Source organism: Tuber melanosporum, assembly GCF_000151645.1.
Source record: "Tuber melanosporum whole genome shotgun sequence assembly, scaffold_214, strain Mel28".
NCBI classification, from domain to species: Eukaryota; Fungi; Ascomycota; class Pezizomycetes; order Pezizales; family Tuberaceae; genus Tuber; species Tuber melanosporum.
This window is the reverse complement of record NW_003298880.1, coordinates 139,570-150,615: the sequence shown is the minus strand read 5'-3', so window position 1 is coordinate 150,615 and position 11,046 is coordinate 139,570. Positions and strand designations below refer to the sequence as shown.

Here is an 11,046-nt window from a genome sequence, read left to right as displayed (position 1 = left end):
CCCCTACCCACCTTCCCCCGAACACGCTTCCCCTCCCCTTGGAAAAAACAAAACGAAACACAAGTGGCTTGTGGCCGGTTCTCTTACTCCCCTGTTATATCATACCTTAATCAAACTTCAATATTATATCGTCCTCTTGTGTACAAATTTTTACATCATATTATCTACGCTCCCTCATCCAGGCACCCATATCCTTGCACCCAAGCCCTCCGCCTTCACCGACAGATACCATTGCTTCTGACAGTTGAGAACCATATCTTGTCTTCTTTCCTGTCGCATATGCGCGCCCCCCCTTGACCCCGGGTGGGTTTGTCTGACGTAACTGCTAGATTTCCGACCTGAAGACGTACGCGACACCCGAACCAACAACCGAGTTCTCTAATTTTCTCCTGGGGCTCTGGCTGGACTACCAACTTATCCTCCCCTCAGTGCTTAGCCGGCCGACACGCTCTTTTAGTCTTGAAACCTCCTGAGTTACTTATCCATTCATCGCCCTCTCGGCCGCACATTCGCGTGCGGTTACAGCGCAGCGTATGACCGCCGTGGCTCAAGCGCCGAATTTTCTTTCCGTTCCGGGGTCATGGAATGGGAGTGGACCAAGTAAACTCAATTCGGTGACCCACGACGACGTTGCGCGCATCTTTATTAAGGGCCAGCGCTCATCAAGTATGTCTTCGGTCTCCTCGACATCTGGCACATCCAATGGCTCTGAGGCTGGCTGGGGAACCTCTGTCAACGGAAAAAAGAAGGGGGTGAGTCGCGCTGCTACTAGGGGTGCAAACGCAACCTGGGCTACAAAATCCGATATGATGAGGGTACCAGGCAGTTCAAATCAACCACAGGGAGGCTTGTTGGCGGGTTCCAATTCATCCATCAATGGCAATCACCAAGCCATGCCCATCCTACCATCTCAGCATCTTATATCTGGTCAGACACAACAAAATGGGGGCCCACTCCCACCTTCTTATTTGATGCTTCTTCCCTTGAATGGGACTTTTGATCGCAAATTCATTCCTCTCCCCTATTGGCCCGATACCCTACGCATAGGGCGTCAAACTAATAATAAGACCACACCTACCCAAAACAACGGTTATTTCGATTCAAAGGTGCTTTCTAGGCAGCATGCGGAGATCTGGGCGGAGAAGTTGAATGGCAGGGTTTGGATTCGCGACATCAAATCGTCCAATGGAACTTTTGTCAACGGACAACGGCTATCGCAGGAGAACCGAGACAGCGAGCCTCACGAACTTAGAGCGGAAGATGTTTTGGAACTAGGTATAGATATTGTTGGCGAGGACAACAAGACAATTATACACCATAAGGTAGCTGCAAGGGTTGAACATGCCGGTTTACAAACTCCGAATGTTGGTAACTTCGACCTCAACTTTGTGGATATCGACCCCATGAACAGCGTCTCCATAATGAACCCCCAAAATAACTCCGCCCCCCTCCAGAATACTAGTATTAGAGGGCGCTCCGGATCCCAGGGGTCACGATCATCGGTAATGAGCGGAGGACCAGCCAGTCACCGACAACCTCAGATGATGATCACGCCAGTGACGATGGAAATGGTTGTGAAAAAGCTCAACGTAAGCGAATATCCAATATTTGCACTAGGTATGAACCTGACTAATTATCTTCCGCGTAGTATGAGTTGCAATCAGCAAAGCAACAGTCTCAGGATTTACAAAGGACTTCAGAAGTTTTTGATTCTCTGTTAAGCTCTAGGCCAATTGTTGCATTGGGGCATATCGCCCCCAGTGCAAATCCGGCGCCCACCGAGCCTCTACCCGCTCCTCCGGTCCCTACACATACAGGGCTAGCCCAGCGCCAGGTTTCGCCACCCTCACTGATTCCACTTTCCACACACATTCAAGAGCACCCCAGGGGCCAGCAGTTATCTGATAGCAGCAGGAACACGCCAAAACTTAGGTCGGAGAAAACTGAGAGACCGGAACCACCGCAACATTTACATGGGCTTGTGGGTGCGCTAGAGGAGGCCCGCGGAGAGCTGCAGGCCAAGACAATTCGGGTTAGAGAGCTTGAGGAGACGCTGAAGAGGGAGAGAAGTGCGAGGGAGGTAGCTGAAGTTCGCGCTGCACAACTTGAGAACGCCTCAAGAGGTGTCCGAGAAACAGCTCGTCGGAGAGGTTTCAAGGAGTTTGACGCCGAAAAGATACGCGCCGATGAAGCTATCGGATTATCGGATGAAGTCCATGAGTTGCGAAACGAAAAGTCGTTGGATTGTCATCCGGGAGCTTTAGACGAGGAAGATAGAGATATCTACGATGACGATGATGCCGCGAGCGTCACGGTTGATCCATCCGCTCAGGCAGCAGCGGAAGCAGCTGAAAGATTGCAGCGGCGTGTCGAGCAGATGATGGCGGAACTGCAGTCGGCCAAGGAGGAGATTGAACGGTACAAGCGGCAAGCTGAAGCTTCGGAGCACGAAAGCATCAAATCGAAGAAGACGCTCGGCGAGATGGTGGAAAAGATTCGCAAGGACGAACAGGCCAGAAAGCTCTTACACGAGAGAGAGGTTGCAAGTCAGACCGACTCAGTGGCAGTCAAGAACACAGGCATCCAGGTCTCCAGCGAGGGTATAGAGGAAGCAGCGGAAGATTTCCATTTAAACGGCACTATTAAACCTACCGGGGGTAAGACAGCGGCTCTTAATGAAAGCCGAAACTCTGGGGAGATGATCAACAAACGAAGCAAGGAGTGCAGCTTGGCAATATCAAAACGAGATGCAGCTCCCTACGCCAGCATGATTGGGGTGATGCTGATCGGGGTCGGTTTGATGGCTGTCTTGAACAGATGGCATAAGACTGAGGGATAGAAAATTCTTGTGCAGTCCTCTTTGGAGAGCATACTTTGGGGGAGTTTGGTTTTCTCGGTACATCTAAATAACTTGTGCATTTAAAAAGTCTGAGGGAGTTGAGAAGGGGGAGCTGGGGATGTTCGGGCTCGAGAAGCCAATCTCCTGTTTTCATTTTCATTTTTGTTTTTCGATTAACCTGCACGCCATCGCCTTACAGGCTATATCCACTTTTCCTTTATTCTCTCACTGTATTCGTATGTTTGTCTACTCACTGCACTCGGCTTGTCTCTTTCCTCACACTCCGCCACACTTCGTTCGCATTTCTCTTTACTACTCTCTGGCCATCACCGGAGCTATTTGCTTTACTGCAGGTTTTTTGTGCGACGAGCGGCGTTTTCCATACCCCCCCTTTTCTCCCTTTCACTTCCTTTTCCTCGGGGCTCGGGTCTTTTTTGTGGGGGTGGGGGGTTGGTTTGGAGGAGGGATCGACTGGGCTGGCTATGTAGAAGTAAGTAGCTTAAGGAAGGAGTTTGTTCTTGGGGAAAGGTGTCATGCATGGGCGATTGGGTTAGACCATTTTTGGAATATTTTTCTCTGTACTTTTTCCCTGTACTTTTTCTCTTCTATGATACTCGCTTGGTCGACGGTTTGACCTGTTGCTTTCCATTCTCCTTATTCAACTTCAATTTTTTCGTTTCCGGTTCCCCCAATTGTTCATGTCCGGTATATTACTACGTGGGTGCTTCTTCTATCTTCCTACTTATTATGGTTACAAGGAGGACTGTTGGTGCACAATGTGAAGGTGAAATAGTACAGGCGCGTATATACTTGTACACCGTGCATATGTGTTTCCCCCACGCAATTACTTCGACACACCTCTAGCTCTCCTCGACCAGCAGGTCTGGTGGGATATCCTTGCGAGATTTCTTCCCGATGGAAGTACATCCGAAAGACTCGGCCATCGCCTTAACAAACCTATCCCCAACCTCCTCTACACCAACCCCTACCACACCCTCCCTCACGAAACTAGTAGTCCCCTTCCCTTCTAGCCCACAAGCTACAATCCTATCAAACCACCATAGATCGGTAGAAACATTCAACCCAACCCCAAAACTACTCACAAACCTCCGCATGTGCACGCCCACCGCGCCAATCTTCCTGTTCTCCGAAGTCCAAGCACCAGTATCCTCCGTGGTGAAGGCGCGAATACCCCACTGAGCACACGTCGCCACAAGCGCCCGTTCAAGAGTTCGAATATAACACCTAGGCCTCAAGCCGTGATGCCGAAGATCGGCAATGACGTAGGCCGTAAGCTGGCCCGGGCCGTGGAATGTAGTCAGCCCGCCGCGGGGAGTGTATTGCAGTTCCGCGCCCCTAACGCGGAGGTGGGATTCCCGCTCGGGGGTTAAGGGCGATTGTGACTCCCGGCGACCGAGGGTGTATACGGGGGGGTGGAATTCGGAGGTTATCACCGTGGGTTCCGGAGGCTGGGTGGTAATGAGGGTTGGCAATGGCGAGATGGGGATTAGGGTTGTTCGAGATTTGTGTGAGAGGTGGGCGGATAGGAGTGATTTTTGGAGGGCCGCAGCCGAGGCATAAGTAGTTTTTCCGAGATGGATATGGAGAAGTCGGGTTCGGGACATTTCGAGCCCCAGAGGAAGAGGAAGGGGGGATGTTGGTGTCAGAAGGTGGGCATGGCATTTTATCATAGGTGGAGATATGATGAGAATAATTGTGATATTAGGCCGGGAGGCAGGGTCACCGCAGTCTAGCTCACTAAAGATAGGTAACTGGCCCTAAGGTGGGGATGAGGTTATGATACGATGAGATGGAGCATCATCTCATATTATCATCTCTGAACCGGGGCCAGAGGTATGATTTGATAAATCCGTTGTAAAATCCCGCCATTGAGCCAATCACTAGACAGCACACCAGGAGAGGTTCCAAACATTGGTTGATCTCCGAGCTCAGGGACAAAAAGAAGCAAGAAGAAAAGGACCGCTACTATAGGAAGGAAGAGATCTTTCCACACATGGCAAAGCGTGAATGTGCCAAGTATGATACTTGGTACGAGTGCGGCCGATAGATATATCCGTCACGTGAAGTCTGATAAGAAAAAGCGGCACATTACAACTAGTGACACATATTTTCCACCAAGAAAATGGAGTACAATACTCACATTACTAGTTCGATTTTACCAGAAAAAACACAAAATGAAATATCCTATTACAAGAAATTGAGAAGGGTGAGAGAAAAATAATGGGAGAAGTAGCAAGAGAAAGGGAGAAAATAAAAATAAAAATATAGAATTGAGTGGATAAAAATTAAAAAGCTGCAAATTATCCTTGAAAGTTATTGTTATCTTTATTCTTGATAACAGGCTTGAGCTTGTTTAGAAGATTCAAACAATCTTGATTTATCAAGTCAAGCGGTATCTTCCTCTACTCTACTACTAAAGCTCTCTTACCTGCTCCTTTGTGTCCTGGCTTTGGCTATGAAATTCATACTCTTCTAGTAAATTCTATAGGTAGTCTCAAAGTGGGTCGATTTTGTTCAGGTCCAGTGACTGGGCAGGCCAGTCAACTGATCATATTCTGAACCTTTCTCATTCCTCCTTCCCAAGCTCTTTTGATGTTGTGTGTGTGGAAGTGTTATTCTCTACTACATATACCTTTCCAGGTATCCCTCACTTAATATGTTGAATAAAGGGATAATTTAAAAGTCTTAGAATGTGCTCGTGGTACACGCTCCGTCATTCCTATTTTCCTCCCACATAGTTTGGCAACACCACGTCAACTATCGGGGATACCCCCCACTCCCCTCTGCCCTCTCGATAGTTCCTGCCTAGGGGCACAGTTAACTCTTCTATCCTCTCCCGCTTTGGCATCGCTTGTCTCTTGTCTGCTTGATGGGGGAGTTATCTGGACTCGCCCAGTAGTCCTGTCTTGCTAATAGGAGCTCGCTTAGCTTTAGCATGGTTGGCTTCCTCTCTTCATTTCCAGATGGCACTGGCAGTGGTAGATGTCCTTCTTCCCACATACACGATCCCCATTGGGGAATGCCTCGGCTAGTAACTTCGGGGTGTGTCTCGCGGTGAGATTTGGCCATACCCTCCTAGTCGCTCGGTTCAAGTTTGGTCACCTTCCTCACCTCGTCCTTCCACCTTCCTACCGCTGGTGGGATTCCTTCCACTAAGTGACACTATCTCTCAGAGAACAAGGAACTACAAGAGAGACGCGGTAATACGGCAATAGGTGTTGGTTGGTTGGGTCAGCACTGGGGCCTTTGGCTCTTCCTCCTTTTTTCTCTTCGGTCGTGTCGGCTGGTACCCTACTACTATTGGCTGGTATCCTACTACGTCCCCCTCTTTTGCTGCTTCGGGCAGCCCCTTCAGCCCTCCCAGATGGACAGCTTGGGGCTCTCGTTCTGCCAATACCTCCTGCTTACAATGGGTGCTCTTTCCTTTCGGTTTCTCCTGCTTGCGACCATGGGCTATATACATAAGACATACGTTTATGTCACCTATACGGCGCACCTATTCGTTTTTTCGACTTCACCGGCTAGGCCTGACAATTGGTTTGTCCCAAGCGAGGGGCACGAGTTGGGTTGGTATCGGGTTGTTGTAGGCGAGGAATTGGTTTTGGCCTTTGGTTTGCAGTTACTCTGGTTTGGGTTTTCTTCTGTTCGGTGGGCGGTGTACTGTCGGGAAGGAGGTTTTTCCTTGCTTTGAAGGATGGGTTTCTGGGCTTTCTGTCTTTACCGTTTGTAGATAGCCGTGCGGGAGACTTGCGGGGGAGTTTTTTAAACTGAGGGCTGGTTAGGTATCAGTGGTTCTAGGAGAGACACCTCCGTGCTCAAGTCGTGAGACCTTAGGGGTGGGCACCTGGCTACTAGTGTTAGCCTTTCTGGGGTCAAGGTTTTTATTCTGGCTACTTGAGAACAAGGCTGGGTAGAGGTATGGGTCTACATGGCGAGAGCTGATATGACCCCCGGCCTTACTTTCATTAAAACGGATAAATAAATAAGATTATAAAAAATAAAAATAAAAAAAAAGAATGTGCTCGTGGTATAGTACTCAATTAATTCCTCCCTTGTACCTATCACCCTGCTCCCTAATCTGTTCCTTAAATTACCATTCTGGGTTTTGCTATTGTCTTTTGTAATCATAAGGTAGTTGTTCTGTACGATCTAACTGTACCAAGACTCTACGGAGTAGTATTATAGTTAGCCAGACCTGTGCCCATAGCGGTGTCAAGAGACTACCGCAGAGAGAATGGTGGTAGACCAGAGTCTACCAAGTAGAGGTACTATTAGTTAGGTACCTCAGTAGGACATACTATGTTATACTAAGATGTATGTAGGTACCAGTAAGGAGCAGGGGTTAGCCCACTGAGTAGCGTAACCCAAGTAGTTAATTTGTGAGTTACCCTGAATTGCTTAATAGTAACTCTATGTAGAATTACCCTACCTGCAGACCAGAGTTACCCTGTCTTGGGCCATTGGTTACCCTAATATTGAGCCAAGTTACTCTACATTAAAAGTAATGTACTACACGGAAGATCAGGGGAAGTTACTAGATTGTTTGTTACCCAGAACTACATAGGGTGTTTGAATCTCAGATTGTGTGAATCGCTCGTGCACAATCAGTTAAGGTCCGAACAAGCTGTAACTTAGAGGTATAGTGGCTAACACCTCTCTCCGGTCCTGTTATAAGTCTCTAGTACCATGGACTACAGCCAAGAGAATTGCTGTCAGTCTTGTAAAGGTCTACAAGTAGAGATGCTCTAGTAAAACCATATACACTCATGCTATACAGTCAACTGAATACTTTTAACAGTATCAGGATAGGTGATGGGGTGGAGAACCTGGAGAATCGTCTTGAGGTGGTTTCGTGCAAAACGTAGCAGAGCTGATAGAGTAATAATACTTCGAAGGTTGAAGTAGTATGTGAGATTACTGGAGGCCTAAAGGCAAGTTAACTGAAGTCTGTTGCCCTAAAAGAGTAATAATATTAGAGAATCGTTAAGGACTCTAAGACACTAGTCTGAGGTCAAAATAAAACCTACTTCTAGAAGGGTTGACTGTGGGTAGCCCCTATTAGTAGTCAACCTCTTAAAAGCTCAATTGAGAGGACTAAGTGGTTATTATCCACAATGATATGGAAAGAGTAGAACCAGATAGATGTTGAAGGGCTGTGGATGCTTGTAGAAGACTAAGTGTACAGTGCAAAGTGTCTAAAAGTAGACTCTCTAGTAATACAGCAATCTTGGAGCAACCAATCGAAATTGAACAATAATTGTAAAGACATGATAAGTAAGGAGAAATGATACATGCTCAGAATACATGTAACACTGTGCTTAAGGCTACAATCAATAGAGTAAAAATTTTGATACTTTATATAATTAATTAAATATTGTAATTCAAGTAATAGAAGAATAGCTAAGAAGAGTTTTAAGCTAAGAGAATGCGATAATGACTTTTATAAACAATATTTGAAAATTAAGTTATGACATACAGCAATCTAGCATAGTAGGCATACTTCTCGTAACTTGATTGAATTCAGAATTGTTGTAAACGGTCATTAGGTATTAGATACATAACTTGACCAATATTAAGTACTATCATATTTTAGTCATCTCTACCTCACAGTATTTTTTAGCATGGCTCTTTATAGATTCTTTTCCTTGTATCACTCTCACCAAAATTTTCACTTTTTAATCTTGAATGACATTTTTCTACAACTTTTAATTAAAAATAAAAAAGTACTAGCCTCTTCTCCTTTCTAACAGCTTCCCCTCAGCACTTTTCTTTTATAAATATTCTGTATTGTGGTTGACTGATTCAGAATAGTGTTTGACCTATTTAGAGGGTCAAGTTTGTGACAATTTGCACTATATAAAGGAGAAAACCTTTCACATACCCTCCGGCATATTGCATACCTTTCCAATAACCTCCTTGGCTAAAACATGCCCTCCAGAAGCAAAACTATGACCCTCAAAGTACAGACCTCCATAGACTAAGCATTTTCAAGGTTCATAAGGTCTGAACACTGAAGTCTAAATACTTCCTTCAGCAAGACACTGTGCAGAACACTATAGTCTAAGCGCTTTCCCCAGCAACCAGTGAAGTTAGAAGAAATAAGAAACAAAAACAAAGAAGAGGAGGAAGGATTTACGTATTTAAGGCATGATAGAAGTTCCAAATAATAAAATAAGAACTGACAGAGAATACCAAACTACCTATACATATTACTAATAATCCATATACAACTTCCAACTCTGAGTTAATATACAATGACGGTACTGATCGAGGAGGGACAATAATTTATTTCTTTTGATAAGTTGAAGGAAGCAATTGAGACGTGGTCTATAGAAGACCATTTCACATTTTTGGTAGTGAAAAAGGATGTCAAGTGGGTAGATTATTGTTGCCGGGCACGTAGTTTGAGTTGCCCATGGTGTGTCTTTGTATCAAAAACTATAGATGGAGAGCTACAGGTAAAGAGAATCAGCACTATACATACCTGTATCGCAGCTCCAGTTTCTGCAGGAGAGGTGGCCAATACACAAAATTGGCTTTGAAGAATAGTTCCACAGCACCTATTTATCATCAAAGCAACCAAACCAACTGAGATTGTGGAAACTATGCGGATGTATTATGATGAAAAGGTTAACTATGAGGCTACAAGAATTGCGAAGACAGCTCTGATTGCAGACTGGCTAGAACACCAATGTGAGCACTTCTATAAAATCCTGTCCTACTTACAGCTGCTGCACCAACATAACTAGAACTTATATACAGATCTTTACATGATTATTGATAATCATGGAAACCCAATATTTCAACTCCTATTTATTTGCCCTCAGGAGTTCCGCACATCATTTTAATCTATGAGAAAATTTATAGCGGTAGATGGGACCTTTCTGAAAGCAAGATTTGTACAAATGCTACTATTGGCTGTGGAAATTGACGGTAATGGTAACATTCTACTACTGGCCTGAAAAATGGTAGAGAGTGAGAATGAAAACTCAAAGAGATACTTTCTGGAGCATCTCAGAAAAGCAATCCCAAAGTTATCAAATATGACATTCATTAGTGATCGTGATAAAGCACTCCTTGCTGCTGATGAAGTAATGGGAATTGGAGTTGCTCGTACTTAGTGTTGCTTTCATTTGAAAGAGAATTGTTGTAAGTGGTTTACACGAGGCTTGGAGCCATACTTTTGGCAAATGGCACATGCAAGAACAAGTAATAGTTATAAAGAAGGACTTACTAAATTACGTAACTTGACTCCAACTGCAGCAGATTATCTTGGTAATATTGACAAAACACTGTGGGTTACAGCTTTTTTTCCTGGTAAGTCCTATGGTCACAAAACTTCTAATATAGTTGAGTCAATGAATCAGGTTTTAAAGTAAGAATGTGAGCTTCTGATTCTTGACTTACTAAATGAAATTTAGCTTTATACTATGAACCAGAGAGCTCAGCGATATGAAACTACCTCTGTCAAGGAGCAGCAACAAAGCTGGTCTGATTTAGCTCTCGGTCAACTAACAATTTTGCGAGCCTGGACCGGAAGGAACACGGTAAATATGGCCAACCATACCTTATTCATGATTCAGTAAATCAATAATAAGCAATTTATTGTCAACCTCAAAGCTGGCATATGTACCTGTGGCCATTATCAAGAGATTGATATACCATGTGGGCATGCGCTGAGCTCAATTCACCATTTAGGTCAATTAGCCCATACCTACATCTCAGTTTTCTTTTCGATTACCACCCTCAAAAATACCTATCAAAGCAACTTTCATCCTGTCATACTAGCAGATCTTGATAGTTTTATACAAAACTCTCAATCGGTACCGGCTCCTTGCCTATTACCTACAACAATCAGTGTCAAAGCCGGACGGCCAAAGATTGTACGTGGAACACGAGAGAGTTTTCGGGCCCGGATTGTACGTGCTTGGACTCAAATGGCACTTAATGAGGATGCTGAAATACCAGTTGGAACACAAAAGTGTCAAAACTGTGGTGAACCTGGCCATAATCATCGTACTTGTCAAAGCCCAAGGCTTTAACTTTTACTTTAGTACTCTTTCCTTTGGAAGAGTAGAAAATGGGGGATAAGAAGACCTTGTTACATCCATTCAAGGTCAGAGGTTGTGGTGGTTGGATGGGTCCTATTCTAGTGCGGTGGGCGACTCGCTACCACTGAGGTGAAT

At 45.1% G+C, this 11,046-nt stretch overlaps 2 protein-coding genes; one reads left to right on the top strand and one right to left on the bottom strand.

The window, feature by feature from the left end:
* Positions 1-533: 533 nt before the first annotated feature.
* On the top strand, positions 534-3,600 carry GSTUM_00000728001 (uncharacterized protein; the record flags this gene model as incomplete). XM_002838030.2 has 2 exons in its annotated part: positions 534-1,589; positions 1,649-3,600. The coding sequence occupies 2 exons, from the start codon at positions 534-536 to the stop codon at positions 2,837-2,839; spliced, it is 2,247 nt and encodes a 748-aa protein (XP_002838076.1). The 3' UTR covers positions 2,840-3,600.
* Positions 3,601-3,629: 29 nt separating this feature from the next.
* GSTUM_00000727001 (uncharacterized protein) lies at positions 3,630-4,464 on the bottom strand (the record flags this gene model as incomplete). XM_002838029.2 has 1 exon in its annotated part: positions 3,630-4,464. One exon carries the CDS (start codon positions 4,462-4,464, stop codon positions 3,700-3,702), a length of 765 nt encoding a protein of 254 aa, XP_002838075.1. The 3' UTR covers positions 3,630-3,699.
* Positions 4,465-11,046: the final 6,582 nt, after the last annotated feature.